We start from the raw sequence: 23,705 nt of genomic DNA, 5'->3' as shown, positions 1-23,705 counted from the left end.
GGATGTCATTATGTAAATGTTATCAAAATAAACTGAAACATTTGGCATATTACCCAAGACCTTTCTCATCAGTCTCACGTAGGTAGCACAGGCAGTTACCAAACCGAAGCATAGTTCTATACTGCATCAGCCCTTGGTGTGTAGGAAAAGCGGTGTACTGCTTAGAAGAAGGATCTAACATTACTTGATATGCCTGTGCAATATCAATCTCTGAAAAGAAGGAAGCGTCATAAAATTTGTGTAGATCGCTATCTATTAAGGGCATAGGCTCAGCATCCCACCGAGTTATAGCATTAAGGCCTCTGAAGTCAATAGCAAGTCTATATGAATTATCCTCCTTCTTAACCATGACTACTGGTGAACAATATGAAGATACTGAAGGTTCAATGATCTTTAGTTTTAATAATTTGTCTACCTCTCGGTCAAATGCATCCCTAAGGTGAACTGGAACTGGGTATAATTTTCGTTTGATAGGATTGTCCGTCACTAAGTCAATTTTATGGACTACCGTGGAGGTAACACCTGGAATATCAGTAAAGACGTCTGAAAAGTTACTCACACATTGAAGTAGTTCATGTCTCTTATGGTCATCCAAAGATTCATTAATATTAATGGTGGTTGCGTCCGAGTGGTCAAGAGTCACCAAGTCATGTAGTTCTTCATCATAGTCTAAGTTAGAGGTGTCAATTACGCACACTTTACATTCTTCAGTTGTCTTATCAAGTTCGTGTGGAAAAACTAAGTCAAAGTTGTTAAGGCAGTTAACTGAATTTCTTCGGTAATATTTCTTAAGGAAGTTGATATGATAAAGCTTAGGTTTCCCCTTGACTTCTATGAGGTAGTCAACTTTCCCACAAATTTTTAATACTTTATATGGACCTTTCCATGCTACTAATAATTTATTTGACTTGATAGGCAAAAGTACAAGAACTTCATCCCCTACGTTAAAACTTCTCCTCTGACTTTTGGAGTCAAAATAGGTTTTGTACTGGTCCATTGACAAGCTTAGGTTTTTCGAAACTATGTCAGAGGTCTCCTCAAGTTTGGATCTAAGGTCAAGGAGAAACTGGTAAGAAGACTGAACCTCAGCATTTACCTCCTCATTAGTCCATAAGTCATGAAGGATGGACAATGTGCCTCTGGCCCGTCTACCATAGAGAAGTTCAAAAGGTGAAAACCCCAAAGAGTCACAGGGAACTTCCCTCATGGCAAACAAAGCACAGGGTAGGTGACGATGACACTCCTTAGGTTTAAGGGAGCAAAGTTTCCTTAAAATGGACTTGAGAATCGAATGCTGGCGCTCAATCTTCCCATTACAGCTGGGATGATAGGGTGTGGTGAAGAGAGGCTTCACTCCTAGAAGTTGGTATAGATGTTGTATTAAGTCAGATGTGAATTGTGTCCCACGGTCAGACAAAATTTCTCTAGGGATGCCCACTCTGGAGAAGATGGACAAAAGGGCTTCAGCCACCTCTGTAGTAGTTATGGTCTTAAAGGGTATGGCTTCAGGGAAACTCGAAGCATAATCAACCAATGTTAATATATATCTATGTCCCCCAGATGAAAGTGGAGATAAAGGACCAACGATGTCAATAGCTACTCTTTCAAACGGTACCGTAAAGATAGGCATTTTGACCATAGGTACTCGCCTGGTACCTCGGGAGGATGACAGTTGGCAAACTTTACACGATCTACAATAAGTAGTGACATCTGAGGACATTTTTGGCCAAAAATAGGTTTCCCTAATTTTATTTAAGGTTTTAGGATGCGAGAAATGTCCGGCCACTGGCAGGTCATGAGACATTTTAAGAACAGTCTCTCTGCAATGACTTGGAACAACTAAGATGGAATAGTCTGTCTCATCTGAATTTAATTTGAATACTGACTTGTACAAGATACCTTTTATGTATTCAAATTTATATGAAAAGTTTTTCCTTTGGATAACTTGATTTTGTTTAGCGGCATTATGGCAATTCTGAAGAGAAGGGCAATTACGTTGTAACTTGACAAAGGAGTCCTTCGATATATCTAAAGGCTTAAAGTCAGGGAAAATCAAAGGATGGACAGTAGGAGAAGCCTGGGCTTTGGTCTGAGCCCTAGTCAAGACATTTATGGTATCGGAGGTGATATCTTCACTTTCATCTAACAAGTGAACCGGTGATCCTACTTCCTCACTTTCTAGAGTAGTATCACTGGTTTTTAATCCCACATGAATCTCACGAGACATTGTCTCATCTGAACTTTCGAGGGGCTTCTCTGACTCTACAGGAAGAGGATTTGAAACACTTATATCCATCTTTGGTGCTGACAGGTCAAGCTTAGAAGGAAGAATGGCACCTTTTACATTACCTATTAGTACGGAGCAAGAAGTGATGGGAGCTAGTACGGCTTCAGACCAACCTGTGAACCATTTAGACCTAATGTAACAACGGATGGTAGGAAAAGTGTCCGTACGGCCCAAGTAGTCTGAAAGTATAGCAGAGGAATGAGTTTCTTTAAGGTTAGGGAACAGCTTATCAGAAATGACTATACATGTGCATCCAGTGTCTCGTAAAATGGTAGATACATTAAGTCCATTAACTGTTCCTGAACAGAAGGGTGCTTGGTCATTACAGTCTTTAAAACATCTTCCAACTTTTTGGACCTTCTTAGAAGGACAATCTGGACGTTTATGTCCCTTAACACCACACAAATGACAAACAGGAATAAAAGAAGTCATTTTACTTTCCACTAGAGGCTTTGATTTCTTAACGTCTGGTGAACCCTTGCCCTTAGGGTTCGATCCCTTTAGGTTTTTATAGGAATTGTGAGCCTCAGCATACAGGTCAGCAGCCTCAGCAACTTCCTCAGCTTTAATCAGGTTACGTTCTCTGATGAATGTTCGTATCTGATGGGGAAGAGCTGTCAGGAACTGGTCAGCAACCATGAAGTCTCTAAGAGATTCATAACTGTGATCAATTCCTGAACTCTATCCAAAAGTCGAACAAACGAAAGAGTGTTACCTGTAACTGTTGAAAGTTCTGGCCAGGCTGTAAGGTGGCATACCTGAAATCTTTCCTGTAAGAATTAGTGGTTTTTTTGATATGCTTTAAGGATTGCCTTCTTTAGTAGGTTATAATTACATATGATATCCTGCGACAAAGTTGCATAGATATTTAAGGCTGTACCAGAAAATAACATTCCTAACCTGGTAGCCCAGGTGTCAGCAGGCCATTCACAGAGGGTAGCGGTATTTTCAAACCTGATAATGTATGAAGTTATGTCTTCCCCCTCTGTGAAGGGAGGTAAATTAGGTGTTGGAATATGTACACTGACTGCACGTTGTTCCATTACTCCTTCCTCTAATTGTTGTGTAAAAGTTAACTTTTTATTCTCTAATTCAAGGCGAGATTTTCCAACTTCTCTATCCCTTGCTCTTTCCTCAAGTTCTCTTAATTTAACCTGTTCTTCACGTACTCTAGCTCTTTCCTCACGATCAAGTCTATCACGCTCTTTTTGGTCTTCTCGCTCTCTTTCTAACTGTCTTTCTCGGATTTCACTCTCAATTCTCTCTTTCTCCTTTTTCTCTTCTCTTTCGATTCTCTCTCTCTCCTTTTCTTCTTCTCTTTCCCTTTCTAACTGTCTTTCTTCTCTCTCAATTCTCTCCCTTTCAAGTCTTTCCAGGATCTTAGCACTAATGAAAGATTCTAAATTTTTCCCTGTTATTCCTAACTTACTTCCAGCGTTCATCCAAAACTGGTATTCATCCATACTTGCAAGAATAACTTAAACTATCAGGGGAAATGAAACGGGTATTAAAGAAAACGGAGGGTTCAATTCCTGCTCCTCTCAAACTGTAAGTAAACCAGAGGGCTCGATCCCTGCTTCAATTAAACAATATGTATTAACGAAAACGAAGGGTTCTATGCCGGCTCTGAGCAAACAGTAAGTAGAATGGGGTCCCTTGACCATCCAATCTTCTCACCAACAAATCAAGAATGTCCTATGACAGTTCCCTTGATACAATAAAGAGCTCAATGAAACAAGTTGTCACAGGAAAATCTCGGGTCCCTAGAGTCTAATCCTCCAAAGTGTTTCAAGCTCCAAAAAGGTGGCAGAATTAAATATTATATCCTGCCTGACTTGACTTACAATAAATTGAGACTATAACAATCACCAAATCTTTCAAATACCTGTACTGTAGTCCTACCATAGAGAATGATTACTCATGGCTGGTGGTAACCGTCTGTGGTATGCGGCGTTGAAGTTCCAATGGCAGATTCGAGATGGAGTTGAATCTTGATTCAGTAGCGTTAATCCTGGCAAGGTCGCCACTTGTGAAGGCTTACTCAGCCCTGTAACAACTTCAGTCAGTATTACTCAGGCTGGCTCCTCCTCAGGAAAATTAATGAATAGAAAAAGAAATAATAATTCACAAAGATAAACACTATTTATTAAATCAAACATAAAACAACAAAACATGAAAGGTATATCCTATTTGAAAGAAAAATGAAAAATGAAATGAATAAAATAACATTTGAACTCAACACTAATATCTACAATGGTGTCTGGTGTTGGTGACACTGTTGTTGAAACCGTAGCCGTTGCTGATGATAAGGGGGGGGTCGCAGGTGTTGGTGACCATCCACTGGCTAGTTCTTCACAGTATACCAGTGAGCATTCTATCCCGAAGACAGGAAAGCAGGTTCTTTACCGCTGCAATGCTGTGGAGTTACGTCCTGCAATTTCATACAGGTGCACAGGTAGTTCAATACAAAATGGAGAAGTCTCTGGACATTAGTCCTTCTCCTATTCTACTCGTTGATTGCCAGGTGACCCTCTCTGACATCCAAGCTGGAAAGATAGACAGGTTACCCACTGCTTAAATAATCACTCTTCATGGTAGTGTACAATATTCAAAAGACGTGGTGATTATTACAACAGTCAACCTAGAGCAAGACTGAAAGGACTAAGTTTATTATTGGTCAAAAGTGAAGCTTTCAACCAATAAATCCACTAGAATACAAGGCAGGCATGTACTTACAGTAGAGTTGGGAGCTGTGAGTCTAGTGATTTACTGTTTAACCAGAGCCCCACACGTCACCTTTCGGGGGGGGGGAGAGGGAGGGGAAGGGATAGTGGGAGCTAGACTGACCCTACCTTAACAAGCAGCCGGCAGTCAAACTATCAATTTCAGGGAGGGGGAGAAAAGGCGGGAAAAACGGGAGATTGACTTACCCTACGTTAACTAGTAGCCGGCAGTGAAACTACTGTTACTATATATATTCCCTCTACACCTATCTATTGAACTTTTCCCTCACAACGACCCTTCCTTCTATGTTTCTGTTTCTTGTAGTCACAACCATGTCTTCTACCCATGTGTTTCTGGTAGTTACAACAATGCCTCATAAGCTTGTGTTTCTGGTAGTCACGACACTGCATTCCAAGCTTGTGTTTCAGATAGTCACAACCGTGCCTCGTAAGCCTGTGTTTCTGGTAATCATGACCGTGTCTCCTAATTTTGTGTTTTTGGTAGGCACGACACTGCTTCCTAAGCTTGTGCTTCTTGTAGTCACGACCCTGCCTCCTTAGCTTGTGTTTCTCGTTGGTGGTACGACTCCTGGTAGGCATGACTCTCCCACACAAGCTTGTGTTTCTGGTAAGCACGACCCTGCCTTCTAAGCCTGTGTTTCTGGTAGGCTCGACCCTGGCTACTAAGCTTGTGTTTCTGGTAGGCATGACCGTGCATCTTAAGCTAATATTTCTGGTAGTCATGACCCTGCCTCCTAAGCTTGTGTTTCTGGTAGTCACGACCCTGCCTCCAAGCTTTTATTTCTGAAAGTCTTGACAAAGCCTAATAAGCTTGTGTTTCTTGGAGTCACGACCCTGTCTCCTTAGCTTATATTTTTGGTAGTGACGACCCTGCCTCGTAAGCTTGTTTTTCTTGCAGTCACAACCATGTCTACCAAGCTTTTGTTTCAGGTAGTCATGACCCTGACTCCTAACCTTGTGTTTCTGGTAGTCACGAACATGCCTCCTAAGCTTTTGTTTCTTGTAGTCACGGCTATGCCTCCTAAGCTTGTGTTTCTGTTTGCCACGACCCAGACTCCTAAGCTATGCTTTTGTTTCAGAAACTTACAACCATGCCTGATAAGGATAGGTTTCTGGTAGGCACTAACCTGCCTCCTAGATTGTGTTTCTGGTAGTCACGACCCAGCCTCCTAAGCTTGTTTCTGGTAGGCACGACCCTGCCTCCTAAGTTTGTGTTTCTGGTAGACACGACTCTACCTCTTAAGCTTCTGTTGCAGGTTGGCACTAGCCTGCCTCCTAAGCTTGTGTTTCTAGTAAGCACTACCCTGCCTCGTAACCTTGTGTTTCTGGAAGTAACGACCCTGCATCCTAAGCATGTGTTTCTGGTAAGCACAACCTTACCTCCAAAGCTTGTGTTTCTGGGAGGCATTACCCTGCATCCTAACTTTGTGTTTCTTGTAGGCACGAACCTGCCTCCTAAGCTTGTGTTTCTTGTAGTCACCACCCTGTCTCCTAAGCTTTTGTTCCTGTTATGCACTAAACTGCCTCCTAAGCTTGTGTTTCTGATAGTCACGACCCTGCCTTCTAAGCCTGTGTTTCCGGTATGCACTACCCATCCTGCTAAGCTTCTATTTGTCGTATTCACGACGTTGCCCCGTAAGCTAGTGTTTCTGGTAGTCACGACCCTGCGTCTCAAACTTGTGTTTCTGGTATTCACAACCGTGCCTCATAAGCCTGCGTTTCTCGTAGTCACGAACTTGCCTCCTAAGTTTTTGTTTCTGGTAGACACGACCCTGACTCCTAAGCTTGTGTTTGTAGTAGTCACAACCATGCCCCCTAAGCTTGTGTTTGTGGTAGGCACGACCCTGTCTCACAAGCTTCTGTTTCTGGAAGTCACAACCATGCCCTTAAGCTTGTTTTTCTGGTAGGCACTACCCTGCCTCCTAAGCTTGTGTTTCTGTTAGGTACGACTTTACCTCCTAAGCATGTGTTTCAGGTAGGCACGTCCTTTCCTCCCTAGCTTGCGTTTCTGGTAGGCACGAACCTGCCTCCTAAGCCTGTGTTTTTGTAGGCATGATCCTGCAACCTAAGCTTGTGTTTCTGGAAGGCACGACGCTGCCTCCTAAACTTATGTTTCTGGTAGTCACGACCCTGCCTCCTATGCTTCTATTTCTGGAAGTCACGACCATGCCTCCTGAGCTTGTGTTTCTGGTAGTCACGACTCTGCTTCCTAACCTTGTGTTTCTGGAAGTCAGGACCATTCCTCCTAAGCTTGTGTTTGTCGTAGTCACGACCCTGCCTCCTAACCTTGTGTTCCTGGAAGTCGCGACCCTGCCTCCTAAAACTGTGTTTCTGTTATGGACTACCCTGCCTCCAAAGCTTGTGTTTCTTGTAGTCGCGACCTTGCCTCCTAAGCTTGTATTTCTGGTAGCCACGACCATGCCTCCTAAGCTTGTGTTTGTGTTAATCACGACAATGCCTCCAATGCTTGAGTTTCTTGTAGACACGAACATGAAATCCTATGCTTGTGTTTCTGATAACCACGGCCATGCCTCCTAAGCTTGTGTTTCTGGTAGGCACGACCATGAAATCCTACGCTTGTGTTTCTCTAAGGCACGACCATGCCTACTAAGCTTGTGTTTCTGTTATTCACGGTCCTGTCTCCAAAGCCTGTGCTTCTGAAAGTCACGACCCTGCCTCCTAAGGCTTGTGTTTTTGGTAGTCACGACCCTGCCTCATAAGCTTGTTTCTGGTAGGCATGACCCAGCCTCCTAAGCTTGTATTTCTGTTAGACACCACTCAGCCTCCACCACTAGCCTGCCTTCTAAGCTTGTGTTTCATGTAGGCACTACCCTTCCTCCTAAGATTGTGTATCTGGTAGTTACGACCTTGCCTCCTAAGCTTGTGTTTATAATAGTCACGACCCTGCCTCCTAAGCTTGTGCTTCTGATTTTCACGACCATGACTCAAAAGCTTATGTTTCTGGTAGTCATGACCCTGCCTCCTATGCTTGTGTTTCTGGGAGGCACGACCCTGCCTACTAAGCCTGTGCTTCTCGTAGGAACTACCCTGCCTCCTAAGCATGTGTTTCTGGTAGTCATAGCCTAGCCTCCTAACATTATGTTTCTGGTAGTCACGACCATGCCTCCTAAGCTTGGGTTTGTGGTAGGAACGACTCTACCTCCTAAGCTTGTGTTTCAGGCAGGCACTACCCTGCCTCCTAAGCTTGTGTTTCTGGTATGCACCACCATCCCTCCTAATCTTGTGTTTCTCGTAATCGCGACCCTGCCTTCTAAGCTTGTGTTTCTGATCGTCACGACCCTGCATCCTAAGCTTGTGCTTTTGATATTCACGACCCTGCCTTCTAAGCTTGTGTTTCTGGTAGTCACGACCCTGCTTCCTAAGCTTGTGTTTCTGATATTCACGATCCTGCCTCCTAAGCTTGTGTTTCTGGTAGGCATAACAGTGCCTCGTAAGCATGTGTTTCTGGTAGGCATGACCCTACTTCCTAAGCATATGTTTCAGGAAGGCACGACCCTGCCTCCTAAGCTTGTGTTTCTGGTATACACGGTCCTGCCTCCTAAACTTGTGTTTCTATAAGGCACGACCCTGCTTCATAAGCTTGTGTTACTTATAGGCTCGACCCTGTCTCCTAAGCCTGTGCTTCTGAAAGTCACGACCCTGCCTCTTAAGCTTGTGCTTCTGGTAGGCACGACCATGCCTCCTAAGCTTGAGTTTCTAGTATTCATGATCATTCCGCCTAAACTTGTGATTCTGATTGTAGCGACCCTGCCTCTTAAGCTTGTATTTATGGAAGTCGTGACCATGCCTCCAAAGCTTGTGTTTCTGGTATTCACAATGCTGCCTCCAAAGCTTGTGTTTCTGGCAGTCACAACCATGACTCTTAAGCTTGTGTTTCTGGCAGTCACGATGCTGCCTGATAAGCCTGTGTTTCTAGAAGTCACTACCATGCCTCTTAAGCTTGTGTTTCTGGTAGTCACGACCATGCCTCCTAACCTTGTGTTTCTGATAGTCACTACCATGAATCCTAAGCATGTGTTTCTGGTAGTGACGACCCTTCCTCGTAACCTTGTATTTCTGGTAGTAACGATCTTGCTTCATAAGCTTGTGTTTCTGGTAGTCACGGCCCTGCCTCCTATGCTTGTTTCTGGTAGGCACGACCCTGCCTCCTGAGCTTGTGTTTCTGTTAGACACGACTCAGCCTCCTAAGCTTGTGTTCCTGATGGGCACTAGCCTGCCTCCTAAGCTTGTGTTTCATGTAGGCACTACCCTTCCTCTAAAGATTGTGTATCAGGTAGTAGCGACTCTGCCTCCTAAGCTTGTGTTTCTGGTAAGCACAACTCTGCCTCCAAGGCTTGTGTTTCTGGAAGGCACTACCCTGCCTCCTAAATCTGTGTTTCTTGTAGACACGAATCTGCCTCCTAAGCTTGTGTTTCTGGTAGTCACGACCCTGTTTCCTAAGCTTTCGTTTCTTTTATACACTACCCTGCCTCCTAAGCTTGTGTTTCTAATAGTCACGACCCTTCTCCTAAGCCTGTGCTTCTGCTAGGCACTACCCTTCCTCCTAAGCTTGTGTTTCTCGTACACTCGACTTTGCCTCCTAAGCTTGTGTTTCTGGTAGTCACGGCCTTGTCTCTTAAGCTTCGATTTGTGGTAATTACGACCATGCCTCCTAAACTTGTGTTTGTGTTGGGCACGACCTTGCCTCCTAAGCTTGTGTTTCTGGTAGGCTCGACTCTGCCTCCTAAGCTTGTGTTTCTGGTAAGCACTATCCTGACTCCCAAGCTTGTGTTTCTGGTACGCACGACCCTGCCTCCTAAGCAACTGTTTCTGTTATGCACTAACCTGCCTCATATGCTTGTTTTTCTGATAGTCACGACCCTGCCTCCTAAGCTTGTGTTTCTGGTATTCACGACGCTGCCTCCTAACCCTCTGTTTCTGGTAGGCACTACACTGCCTCGTAAGCTTGTGTTTCTGGCAGCCACGATGCTGCCTGATAAGCCTGTGTTTCTAGAAGTCACTACCATGCCTATTAAGCTTGTGTTTCTGGTAGTAACGACCATGCCTCCTAACCTTGTGTTTCTGATAGTCACCATCATGCATCCTAAGCTTGTGTTTCTGATAGTCACGACCCTGCCTCCTAAGCTTGTGTTTCTGGTAGTCATGACCCTGCCCCTTAAGCTTGTGTTTCTGATAGTCACGACCCTGCCTCCTAAGTTTGTGTTTCTGGTAGTCACAACCCTGCCTTTTAAGCTTGTTTCTGGCAGGCACGACCCTGCCTCCTAAGCTTGTGTTTATGTTAGACACGACTCAGCCTCATAAGCTTGTGTTTTTGATTGGCACTAGCCTGCCTCCTAAGCTTGTGTTTCAAGTAGGCACTACCCTTCCTCCTAAGATTGTGTATCTGGTAGTAACGACCCTGCCTCCTAAGCTTGTGTTTCAGGTAAGCACATCCCTTTCTCTAAGGCTTGAGTTTGTGGTAGGCACTACCCTGCCTACTAACTTTGTGTTTCTTGTAGGCACGAACCTGCCTCCTAAGCTTGTGTTTCTGGTAGTCACGACCCTGTCTATTAAGCTTGTGTTTCTGGTATGCACTACCCTGCCTCCTATGCTTGTGTTTCAAATAGTCACGACACTGCCTCCTACGCCTGTCCTTCTGGTAGGCACTACCCTTCCTCCTAAGCTTGTGTTTCTCGTATTCACGACTTTGCCTCCTAAGCCTGTGTTTCTGGTAGTCACGGCCTTGTCTCTTAAGCTTGTGTTTCTGATAATCACAACCATGCCTCCTAAGCTTGTGTTTGTGGTGGGCACGACCTTGCCTCCTAAGCTTGTGTTTCTGGTAGGCTCGACTCTGCCTCCTAAGCTTGTGTTTCTGGTAGGCCCTACTCTGACTCCTAAGTTTGTGTTTCTGGTTGACACGACCCTGCCTCATAAGCTTGTGTTTTTGGTAGTCGCAACCTTGCCTCCAAAGCTTGTGTTTCTGGTAGTCACAACCTTGCCTTCTAAGCTTGTATTTCTGGTAGTCACGACCATGCCTCCTGAGCTAGTGTTTGCATTAGTCACGACAATGCCTCTTAAGCTTGTGTTTCTTGTAGGCACGACCATGAAATCCTACGCTTGTGTTTCTGATAGGCACGACCGTGCCTCCTGAGCTTGTGTTTCTGGTAGGCACGAAAATTAAATCCTACGCTTGTGTTTCTGATAGGCACGACCGTGCCTCCTGAGCTTGTGTTTCTGGTAGGCACGAAAATTAAATCCTACGCTTGTGTTTCTCTAAGGCACGACCATGCCTCCTAAGCTTGTGCTTCTGGCAGGAACGACAATGCCTCTTAAGCTTGTGCTTCTGGGAGGCACGACACTGCCTTCCAAGCTTGTGTTTTGTGTAGATACGACCATGCCTCCTAACCTTGTGCTTCTGATAGTCACGACCCTGACTCATTAGCTTGTGTTTGTGGTAGTCACAACCCTGCCTTCTAAACTTCTCTTTATGAGAGTATCGACCCTGCCTACTAAGCTGGTGCTTCTGATATTCACGACCCGGCCTCCTAAGTTTGTGTTTCTGTTAGGCACGACCCTGTGCCTTAAGCTTGTGTTTCTGGTAATCACGATGCTACCTTCTAAGCTTGTGTTTCTGATAGTCACGACCCTGCCTCCTAAGCCTGTGATTCTGATAGTCACGACCCTCCTTCCAAAACTTGTGTTTCTCGTAGTCACGACCCTGCCTCCTAAGCTTGTATTTCTGGAAGTCACGACCATGCCTCATAAGCTTGTGTTTCTCTTAGTCACGACCCTGCCTCCTAAGCTTGTGTTTCTGGTACACAGAACCATGCCTCTTAAGTTTGTGTGTCTGGTAGTCACGACCATGCCTCCTAACCTTGTGTTTCTGGAAGCCGCAACCATGCTTCCTAAGCTTGTGTTTCTGGTGGTCACTGTTGCAACCCCTGAATGGGTTGCAATGTATGTATATTACTTTTTCATATAATTTTATACTGCTTATATTTACGATTATAGCTAAATCGTGAATATATTGCTTTATATTATCATTTGACTTAGTTATGTTGTTAGGTAGGATGTAATACATATATTATGTGCTCAAAGTTCAAGTCTTGATTTTCTAACTACTGTAATTATCGCTCTTTGCTCGTTTCCCTGCCGGCTTCTGTTGCTGAGCTGCAGCTGTCCACGGAGCTATCACGTGATCGAGGGGAAGGGGGGTGTCCTCACCTCGCTTGAAGTATTCAGTCTGGTCTAGACTCTCTTGGTGGTTGGATGTATTCCTGACAAGTGCCTAACTCTTCCTTATTGGCCCTTGTTGGAGGATCGTCTCTGTAGCTTTGTTAGTTCTGTAGAACTCTGTTCACAGAACATTGTATAGACTTAGTGATTTTCGACTTTGTACTGAGGTTGTGTGTCTCTTAGACACTCTGAGCAACTCAGGTCCTGAGCTGTAGCTTCTGACCTAACTTGTACTGGTATCTGTGTATTGTCACAGTCGGGTATTTTCTTATGCTAAACTTAGATTCAGTAGTATGGGAGCTTTGTGACTTTTGTGGAGGATCTGCAGATGGTCCCTACTTAGTGTCGTTATATTATCTCCTTGATCCTGATTGTGTCGCAGTTGCTTGTTATATTGTTGTTCGGCTTATCAGTCGTTTTATTGTTCAAGCAGACTGTTCTGACTGCCAGTTGGTCAAGAAGTTAGTTTATTTGAGAACTTTGTCAGTCACTTGTTTAAGTCTAGTCTAGGCGTGAGACATAGCGAACTACTTAGAGCACTTACACACCTACACACAAACTTACTTGTACATATTTGTAATATCTTATTAAATGTTAATGTACCAGACGGTACTTAAGAATTATAAATGTGATATATGTGCTTTCAGCACAATACTATTGTATACGAGAGAAGTGATTATTATTAATTTGTTTGAATTGATTAATTTAATTTAATTTGATGATATACCTCTAGACGATACTTAATAAATTTATTAAATTTTATTTTCTCTAGTTAGTAGCCTACCAGTTGTAATCCTGAAGCACTATTGAATCATATTGAATTCTAATGGATAATTGGACAAGGATACTGACTAATTGTTACGAAAACCCAGTAACAGGCTGGATGCTAGAAGGGCAGTCCTTTCTAGTATTCACTGGAGATCTCTAAGCTTTTAGAATCGCGTTTTTTGTAAGTCACGACCCTGCCTATTAACCTTGTGTTTCTTGTAGTCACGACCATGCCTCCTAAGCTTGTGTTTCTGATAGTCACGACCCTGCCTCCTAAGCCTGTGATTCTGATAGTCACGACCCTCCTTCCAAAGCTTGTTTCTCGTAGTCACGACCCTGCCTCCTAAACTTGTATTTCTGGAAGTCACGACCATGCCTCACAAGCTTGTGTTTCTCTTAGTCACGACCCTGCCTCGTAAACTTGTGTTTCTGGTAGACAGAACCATGCCTCTTAAGTTTGTGTGTCTGGTAGTCACGACCATGCCTCCTAACCTTGTGTTTCTGGAAGTCGCAACCATGCTTCCTAAGCTTGTGTTTCTGGTGGTCACGACCCTGCCTATTAACCTTGTGTTTCTTTTAGTCAGGACCATGCCTCCTGAGCTTGTGTTTCTGGTAGTTACTACCCTGCCTCCTAGCCTTGTGTTTCTGGAAGTCGCGACCATGCCTCCTAAGCTTGTGTTTCTAGTAGTCACGACCCTACCTATTAACCTTGTGTTTCTTGTAGTCATGACCATGCCACCTAAGCTTGTGTTTCTGGTATTCACGACCATTCCTCCTAGCCCTGTGTTTCTGGAAATCGTGACCATGCCTCCTAAGCTTGTGTTTCTGGTAGTCACGAACCTGCCTATTAACCTCGCGTTTCCTTTAGTCACGACCATGCCTCCTAAGCTTGTGTTTCTGGCATTCACGACAATGCCTCCTAAGCTTGTTTTTCTAGTAATCACGTCCCTGCCTCCTAACCTTGTGTTCCTTGTAGTCACGATCCTACCTCCTAAGCTTGTGTTTCTGGAAGTTACAACCATGCCTCCTAAGCTTCTGTTTCTGGTAGGCACGACCCTGACTCCTAAGCTAATGTGTCTGGTAGACACTAACCAGCTTCCTATCTTCTGTTTTTAGTAGGCACGACCTTGCCTCCTAAGCTTGTGTTTCTGGTAGTCACGTCCCTGCCTCCTAGCCTGAGTTACTCGTAGGCACGACCCTACCTATTAAGCTAGTGCTTCTGGTAGGCACTAATCTGCCTCCTAGATTGTGTTTCTGATATTCACGACCCTGCCTCCTAAGCTTGTGTTTCTGGTATTCACGACCCTGCCTCCAAAGCCTGTGTTTCTGGTAGGCACTACCCTGCCTCCTAAGCTTGTGTTTCTGGTAGTCGCGAACTTGCCTCCTAATCTTGTGTTTTTGGTAGTCACGGCCTTGCCTCCTGAGCTTGAATTTCTGGTAGTCACGACAATGCCTCCTAAGCTTGTGCTTGTGGTAGTCACGACCATGCCTCCTGAGCTTGTGTTTCTGGTAGGCACGACCATGAAATCCCAAGCTTGTGTTTCTGGTAGGCACGACCCTGCCTCCTGAACTTGTGTTTCTGGTAAGCACGACCCTGCCTTTTAAGCTTGTGTTTCTGGTAGGCACGACCTGCCTCCTAAGCTTGTGCTTCTGATAGTCACGACCCTGCCTCATTAGCTTATGTTTCTGATAGACACGACCCTGCCTCCTAAGCTTTTGTTTCTGGTAGGCACGGCCTGCTTCCTAACCTTGTGCTTCTGAAAGTCACGACCCTGCCTCATTAGCTTATGTTTTTGGTAGTCACGACTCTGCCTACTAAGCTTGTGCTTCTGATATTCACGATCCTCCATCCTAAGCTTGTGTTTTTGTTAGGCACGACCCTGCCTCGTTAGCTTGTGTTTCTGGTAGTCACGACCCTGCATCCCAAGCTTGTGTTTCTGCGAGTCACGACCCTGCCTCTTAAGCTTGTGTTTCTGGTAGTGACGGCCCTGCCTCCTAAGCTTGTGTTTCTGGTTGTTACAACCATGCCTACTAAACTTGTGTTTCTGATGGGCACGACTCTGCCTCCTAAGCTTGTGTTTCTGGTAGGCACGACCCTGCCTCCTAAGCTTGTGTTGCTGGTAGGCACTACCCTGCCTCCTAAGCTTATGTTTCTTGTAGGGACGACTCTGCCTACTAAGCTTGTTTTTCTGGTAGTCACGACCCTGTCTCCTAGCCCGTGTTTCTGGTAGGCACTACCCTGCCTCCTGAGCTTGTGTTTCTGATAGGCACCACCCTGCCTCCTAAGCTTTTGCTTCTGGTAGTCACGACCCTGCCTCCTAACCTGTGTTTCTGGTAGGCACCACCCTGCCTCCTAAGCTTGTTTTTCTGGTAGCCACCACCCTGCCCCCTAACCTTGTGTTTCTGGTAGTCACGATACTGTCTCCTAAGCTTGTGTTACTGGTTGTTACAACCATGCCTACTAAGCTTGTGTTTCTGATGGGCACGACTCTGCCTCCTAAGCTTGTGTTTCTGGTAGGCACGACCCTGCCTCCTAAGCTTGTGTTGCTGGTAGGCACTACCCTGCCTCCTAAGCTTGTGTTTCTTGTAGGGACGACTCTGCCTACTAAGCTTGTTTTTCTGGTAGTCACGACCCTGTCTCCTAGCCCGTGTTTCTGGTAGGCACTACCCTGCCTCCTAAGCTTGTGTTTCTGATAGGCACCACCCTGCCTCCTAAGCTTTTGCTTCTGGTAGTCACGACCCTGCCTCCTAGCCTGTGTTTCTGGTAGGCACCACCCTGCCTCCTAAGCTTGTATTTCTGATAGTCACAACCCTGCCTCCTAAGCTTGTGTTTCTGGTAGTCACGACAATCCCTCCTAAGCTTGTGTTTCTGGTAGGCACTACCATGCCTCCTAAGCTTGTTTTACTGGTAGTCACGGCATTGCCTCCTAAGCTTGTGTTTCTGGTAGTCGCGACCTTGCCTCCTAAGCTTGTGTTTGTGGTAGGCACTACCTTGCCTCCTAAGCTTGTGTTTCTGGTACGCACGAACATGCCTCCTAAGCTTGTGTTTCTTGTAGGCACGACTCTGCTTCCTAAGCTTGTGTTTCTAGTAAGCACGACCCTGTCTCCCAAGCTTGCGTTTCTGGTAAGTACGAAACTGACTCCTAACCTTGTGTTTCTGGTAGGCACTATCCTGCCTCCTTAGTTTGTGTTTCTGTTAGTCACGACCCTGCCCCCTAGCCTTTGTTTCTGGTAGGCACTACCCTGCCTCCTAAGCTTGTGTTCCTGATAGTCACGACCCTTCCTCCTAACCTTGTGTTTCTGGTAGTCACGACCCTTCCTCCTAAGCCTATGTTTCTGGTAGTCACTACACTGCCTCTTAAGCTTGTGTTTCTGGTAGTCACGACCTTGCCTCCTAAGCTTGTGTTTCTGGTAGTCACGGCTTTGCCTCCTAAGCTTGTGTTTCTCGTAGTCACAACTATGCTTCCTAAGCTTGTGTTTCTTGTAGGCACGACCATGCCTCTTAAGCTAGTGTTTGTGGTAGGCACGACCATGCCTCCTAAGCCTGTCTTTCTGGAAGTCACGACCATGCCTCCTAAGCCTGTCTTTCTGGAAGTCACGACCATGCCTCCTAAGCCTGTCTTTCTGGAAGTCACGACAATGCCTCCTAAGCCTGTCTTTCTGGAAGTCACGACCATGCCTCCTAAGCCTGTCTTTCTGGAAGTCACGACCATGCCTCCTAAGCCTGTCTTTCTGGAAGTCACGACCATGCCTCCTAAGCCTGTCTTTCTGGAAGTCACGACCATGCCTCCTAAGCCTGTCTTTCTGGAAGTCACGACCATGCCTCCTAAGCCTGTCTTTCTGGAAGTCACGACCATGCCTCCTAAGCCTGTCTTTCTGGAAGTCACGACCATGCCTCCTAAGCCTGTCTTTCTGGAAGTCACGACCATGCCTCCTAAGCCTGTCTTTCTGGTAGTCACGACCATGCCTCCTAAGCCTGTCTTTCTGGAAGTCACGACCATGCCTCCTAAGCCTGTCTTTCTGGTAGTCACGACCATGCCTCCTAAGCCTGTCTTTCTGGAAGTCACGACCATGCCTCCTAAGCCTGTCTTTCTGGAAGTCACGACCATGCCTCCTAAGCCTGTCTTTCTGGAAGTCACGACCATGCCTCCTAAGCCTGTCTTTCTGGAAGTCACGACCATGCCTCCTAAGCCTGTCTTTCTGGAAGTCACGACCATGCCTCCTAAGCCTGTCTTTCTGGAAGTCACGACCATGCCTCCTAAGCCTGTCTTTCTGGAAGTCACGACCATGCCTCCTAAGCCTGTCTTTCTGGAAGTCACGACCATGCCTCCTAAGCCTGTCTTTCTGGTAGTCACGACCATGCCTCCTAAGCCTGTCTTTCTGGAAGTCACGACCATGCCTCCTAAGCCTGTCTTTCTGGTAGTCACGACCATGCCTCCTAAGCCTGTCTTTCTGGAAGTCACGACCATGCCTCCTAAGCCTGTCTTTCTGGTAGTCACGACCCTTCCTCCTAAGCCTATGTTTCTGGTAGTCACTACACTGCCTCTTAAGCTTGTGTTTCTGGTAGTCACGACCTTGCCTCCTAAGCTTCTGTTTCTGGTAGTCACGGCTTTGCCTCCTAAGCTTGTGTTTCTCGTAGTCACAACTATGCTTCCTAAGCTTGTGTTTCTTGTAGGCACGACCATGCCTCCTAAACTTGACTCCATCAGCTTCATGATTACAAACTCTAGGTTTACCGAGTATCTGATGGAAAACTTTATGCTTATAGAGTATCTGGTTGGAAGCTTTAGGGTTACAGAGTGTCTGATTGGAAGCTCTATGGTTATAAAGAATGTCAAGGAAAGCTTCAGAGTCATATAGTATCTGAGGGGAAGCTCTATGATTATAGAGTATCTGAGGGGAAACTCTAGACTTGCATAGTAACTGTGGGAAAGCTCTAGAGTTAGAGAGTATTTGAGGGGAAGCTCTAGAGTTATAGAGTATCTTAGGGAAACAGGCCGAGAGTTAGAAACTCCACCATGACATCTACGATGCGGATACAATAATGGTATTTAATAGTGACAAATTGGTAATTTAAACAAATGTGCAACAATTATGTACATTTATTCCGAAACGTATCGCCTTTACTTGGTTTCTTCAGTCGAATACTGAGTAGGCAGCAGAAGCTGTAGAGATACAAAGAGATATAATCACTCCATCACACTTTCATACCTAGTTTTGAGGTAGTCGGTCCCTCAGGGGACTGAATTCCAGATTTAGTCATCAGTGATGACTAAATCTGGTTGACTGATGAACTCTGCCTTTAATTTGCTGTAAGTTAAAATACACAGTATGTTTGCTTTTTTTGATAAATATTTTTTTCCATGGCTTCGGCTTTATATCTTTTGAGCTGATGAAAATTCCCAGAAACTCATATGATTTGGCTTCTAGTTTACATTTCTTAGATTTCATCTTAAAGTCTGACTAATGTAGTAGTTACTTGTTATTGTTAAGATAAAAATGGTTTGGAAGGGTAATAGAGTATACAACTACATCATCCAGACGGACAAGAGAATGCTTTCCTAACAATGAACTTAAAATAAACTTAATAACTCGCAGGACATTCGCTAAGAAGGATTATATATACTGCAGACATGTGAAGTGAAGCTTGCCTAGACCTAGATGACGCTTCTACGACTGCTTCACCTCACCTCTCTGCAGTATATAAGCCTCTCTGTCGCGAACGTGCTGTATTCTTGTTAAGATTCATGGACTTTAAATACATGGACTCCAGTCTCAGATACTGATTACCTCAATCTCCTTCTCAGTAAAGATACCCAGGTGTTACAAATGTATCTGATTTATCAACCTGTCGGTTCTCTGAACCATTTGTCATTACTTGGCACAGCTTGCAGTTCGATGCTATCGATCTGCCAACTGCATCAAGTAATGGAGATGCTAACGACCAACATCGATGCTCTTCAAATGATAAAGTCGCCTGACCTGCCTGTAACGTGTCCACAGTGTAGTACTGCGCTTCCCTGTATATTTCTCTAGCGCTGAAGTCTACACTTATATCTATTCATTTCTTCAGACTTATTTCGCGACTCACTATAAGCTGAGGAGGAAAATAATTTAAGGTAAGTAATGTGTGTACTGTATATGCAATTTTTAGACCTAGCTTTATTGTTCACTTGATGTATGGTAGTGCAAATAAGTTATCACAGTTGTATATGCATTTTAAAGTGATTAAAAAGGCTATTTTTCACTTACAGTGATTTTTGCTTTAAAACAGTAGCCAGGAACCTAACTTGCTGTATAAGCGGGGCCTACAGTAGCCTGGAACCTAACCTGCTGTATAAGCGAGGCCTACTTTATCCCGGAATCTAACTTGCTGTATAAGCGGGGCCTACAGTAGCCTGGAACCTAACCTGCTGTATAAGCGGGGCCTACCCGTATGCGAGAAAAAATTATATATTAAAGTGGAGCCCTATAAAAAACACAGCGTAAGTGTTATCATCGTGTAGAAACAAGAAATATTTTAATAACAGTAACGAGCTGTAAAAATTATATATTTTTTTCTTAGATAAGTGAGTTAGGGGTTTTCTTCACAGACGGAGGTAGCGCTCATGTACGATGCTGTACAGCTCTTTGCTAAAGCACTGGATGATCTTGATCGGTCGCGACATATTGACGTGACGCCGCTGGAGTGTGACGGAGATGTCACCTGGGTACATGGTAACTCCCTCATCAACTACATGAAGTGGGTAAGTGTTTATATAAAGTATTAAGAACAACAGCAGCACTTACATCCTGAGGAACGAGACAAATGGGTGAGATTTTGTGATCCAATTTACATGCAGTTATATTTAAATAATCCACACTTGGGTTATTAACAAGCCTGACTAGTAAGACTAGTTAAGTTTCTCCTATGTGCGGGATATTTGTGTTCCAGTCACGGTATTGTGGCTTTATGTTCTTATGAATGAAAAACCTTATCTTATATTCACTGCTGTAGTAGTATATATATTTGCTCAGATCGTCAGACATTTATTTGTTCTCTTGCCATCAGTTCCCTGACATAAGAGTTCTTCCACTCTACACCATCCTCAACACTAGTTCAGAGTGCCGCCGCTGTACGTCTCACGACTCAAGTCTGGCTGTACGGTTCCCTTAAATCCCTTTATAAATGTTAGCTTGCTCACGCCCCAACATCACTTGCCAATGACCAGAAAAATAAGCACATATACAAAGGTGTAATAAATATTGTTCGTTGCAATAAACAAACCAGCATTAAGAAAATTTAACAAATAAAAACAAAAGAGTATTTAGTCCACATCGTGGTGCACTTCAGAGAGAAAGTCACATGATGTAAGTCAGTGCGAAGAAAACTCTCAGGTGAATAAGCAAAGTCAGTCTCAAGAAACATGTTAAGTGCATGAAAAACTTTTCAGAGGAAAAACATTTAATGCATCAGGACTTCAATGACATTCTGATATGATTAAGGCAATTTCCCTGAATCCCTTCATAGATGTTACCTTGCTCACACTCCAACAGCACATCAAGTCCTAAAAATCATTTGCCTCCATTCGCTCCTACCTAACATGCTCAAGCATGCTTGCTGGAAGTCCAAGCCCTTCGCACGCAAAACCTCCTTTACCCTTCCTGCCGACCCCTACCCCACCTTCCCACTACTAGAGATTTATACACTCTCGAAGTCATTATATTTTCTTTTATCTTCTCTACATGTCTGAACCATATCAACAACCTCTCATCAGCCATCTGGTTAATAGTTTTTTAATCCCACACCTCCTCCTAATTTCCAAACTACGGATTCTCTGCATTATATTCACACCACACATTGCCCTCACACATGACATCTCCACTGCCTCCAGCCTTCTCCTTGTTGCAACATTCATCACCCATGTTTCACACCCATATAAAAGTGTTGGTATAACTATACTCTCATATATACCCCTCTTTGTTTCCATGGACAAAGTTCATTGTCTCCACAGACACCTAAGTGCACCACTCACCTTTTTTCTTTGATCAATTCTTTCACAGACCCATCTGCTGACACGTCCACTCCTAAATACCTGAACACATTCACCTCCTCCGTACTCTCTCCCTCCAATCTGATATCCAATCTTTCGTCACCTAATTTTTTTGTTATCCTCATTACCTTACTTTTTCCTATATTCACTTTTAATTTCCTTCTTTAACATACCCTACCAAACTCATCCACCAACCTCTGCAACTTCTCTTCAGAATCTCCCAAGACCACAGTGTCATCAGCAAAGACCAATTGTGACAACTCCCACTTTATGTTTGTTTCTTTATCTTTTAACCCCAGACATCTTGCCAACACACTTAATTTACAACTCCATCTATTAATATATTGAATAACCACGGTGACATCACACATCCTTGTCTAAGGCCTACTTTTACTGGAAAATAGTCTCCTTATCGTCTATATACTCTAACCTGAGCCTCCCTATCCTCGTAAAAGCTCTTCACTGCTTTCAGTAACCTACTTCCTATTCCATTGCCACATTGCCCCCCTATGCACCCTGTCATACGCTTTTTCCAAATCCATAAACGTCAGAAAAGCCTATTTTTCCTTATCTATATACTGTTTTCTTATATGTTTCACTGTAAACTCTTGGTCTACACACCCGCTACCTTTCCTAAAATCTCCTTGTTCATCTGCTATCCTATTCTCAGTCTTACTCTTAATTCTTTCAGTAATAGCTCTACCATACACTGTACAGGGTATACTCAGCAGACTAATTCCCCTATAATTTTTGCACTCTTTTTTGCCCCCTTTGCCTTTATATAAAGAAATATGCATGCTCTCAGCCAATCCCTGGGCACCTTACCCTCTTCCATACATTTATTTAATAAAAGCACCAACCACTTCAAAACTATATCCCCACCTGCTTCTAATATTTCTAACTTTATCCCATCAATCCCAGTTCATTTACCCCCTTTCATTCTATCCACTGCCTCACGCACTTCCCCCACACTCACAACTGGCTCATCCTCACTCCTACAAGATATTATTTCTCCTTTCCTATACACGAAATCACAGCCTCCTTATCTTCATCAACATTTAACAATTCCTCAAAATATTCCCTCCATCTTCCCGTTACCTCTAACTCTCCATTTAATAACTCTCCTCTCTTATTTTTAACTAACAAATCCATTCGTTCTCTAGACTTTCTCAACTTATAATCTGACTCCAAAACTTTTTCTTATTTTCAACAAAATTTGTTGATAACATCTCATCCACTATCTTATTTGCTCTCTTTTTACATTGCTTCACCAATCTCTTAACCTATTTTTTCTCCCCATATACACCTTCCTCCTTGCATTACTTCTACTTTGTAAAAGCCTCTCATAAGCTAACTTTTTCTCCCTTACTACTCTCTTTACATCATCATTCCACCAATCGCTCTTCTCCCTCCTGCACCCACTTTCCTCTAACCACAAACTTCTGCTGAACACTCTAACACTACATTTTTAAACCTGCCCCATACATCTTCGACCCCATTGCCTATACTCTCACTAGCCCATCTATCCTCTAACAGTTGTTTATATCTTACCCTAACTGCCTCCTCCTTTAGTTTATAAACCTTCACCTCTCTTTTACTTGCTGCTTCTAATTTTCTTGTATCCCCTCTACCTTTTACTCTCAGTGTAGCTACAACTAGAAAGTGATCTGATATATCTGTGGCCCCTCTATAAACATGTACATCCTGAAGTCTACTCAATAGTCTTTTATCTACCAATACATAATCCAAGAAACTACTGTCATTTCGCCCAAAATCATATCTTGTATACTTATTTATCCTCTTTTTCTTAAAATATGTATTACCTATAACTAAACCCCTTTCTATACAAAGTTCAATCGAAGGGCTCCCATTATCTTTAAGCTTATAAGGAATTTTTTTTAGAAAGGAGTTAATTTTAAATGAATTCTTGTTTACTGACCAGTTTTACTGATTCGGCACGTCATATCTATCTATCTATATATATATATATATATATATATATATATATATATATATATATATATATATATATATATATATATATATATATATATATATATATATATAAATAAATATATATATATATATATATATATATATATATATATATATATATATATATATATATATATATATATATATATATATATATATATATATATATAACGTGTCATATTTAGTTATGCTTCCTGTCTGTAACATGTAATGCAGTTTTTTTTTAGTTTCCTATACAAAACCTGATTCAAATTTTGTGACCACTGGTAAAACCATTACCAAATATATTAAGGTAATGAGATTCACTTATTTTACTAGCTGGAATTTTTGCATTTTTCCATGTTCATGCACTCGTTGTTTATAGTAATATATTTAAGTTACTTGTCAAAATTGTTTCATGCAATTATTGTTTTCTGTGGCTCTGTTATTTGATCTTTTTTCTTCGTCTCGTAGAAGCTGATTTGTGTATTTGAGTCGTAAGTGTTGTGAAGTGATGATGTTATTTTGTAAGTGTTGTGAAGTGATGATGTTATTTTGTAAGTGTTGTGAAGTGATGATGTTATTTTGTAAGTGTTGTGAAGTGATGATGTTATTTTGTAAGTGTTGTGAAGTGATGATGTTATTTTGTAAGTGTTGTAAGTG

At 43.3% G+C, this 23,705-nt stretch overlaps 1 protein-coding gene across 1 annotated transcript in view; it reads left to right on the top strand.

Moving 5' to 3' along the window:
- LOC128693114 (glutamate receptor ionotropic, kainate 2-like) overlaps positions 1 to 23,705 on the top strand; it is a 769,231-nt gene that overhangs the window by 423,580 nt on the left and 321,946 nt on the right. The window contains exon 8 of the mRNA XM_070089531.1: positions 19,629 to 19,781. Coding sequence (XP_069945632.1) covers positions 19,629 to 19,781 — 153 coding nt within the window. The remainder of the gene's footprint in view (positions 1 to 19,628; positions 19,782 to 23,705) is intronic.

The sequence above is a fragment of the Cherax quadricarinatus genome, chromosome 28, assembly GCF_038502225.1.
Source record: "Cherax quadricarinatus isolate ZL_2023a chromosome 28, ASM3850222v1, whole genome shotgun sequence".
NCBI classification, from domain to species: Eukaryota; Metazoa; Arthropoda; class Malacostraca; order Decapoda; family Parastacidae; genus Cherax; species Cherax quadricarinatus.
Note: the sequence above shows the minus strand (reverse complement) of the source record. Positions and strands in the feature narration are given on the sequence as shown.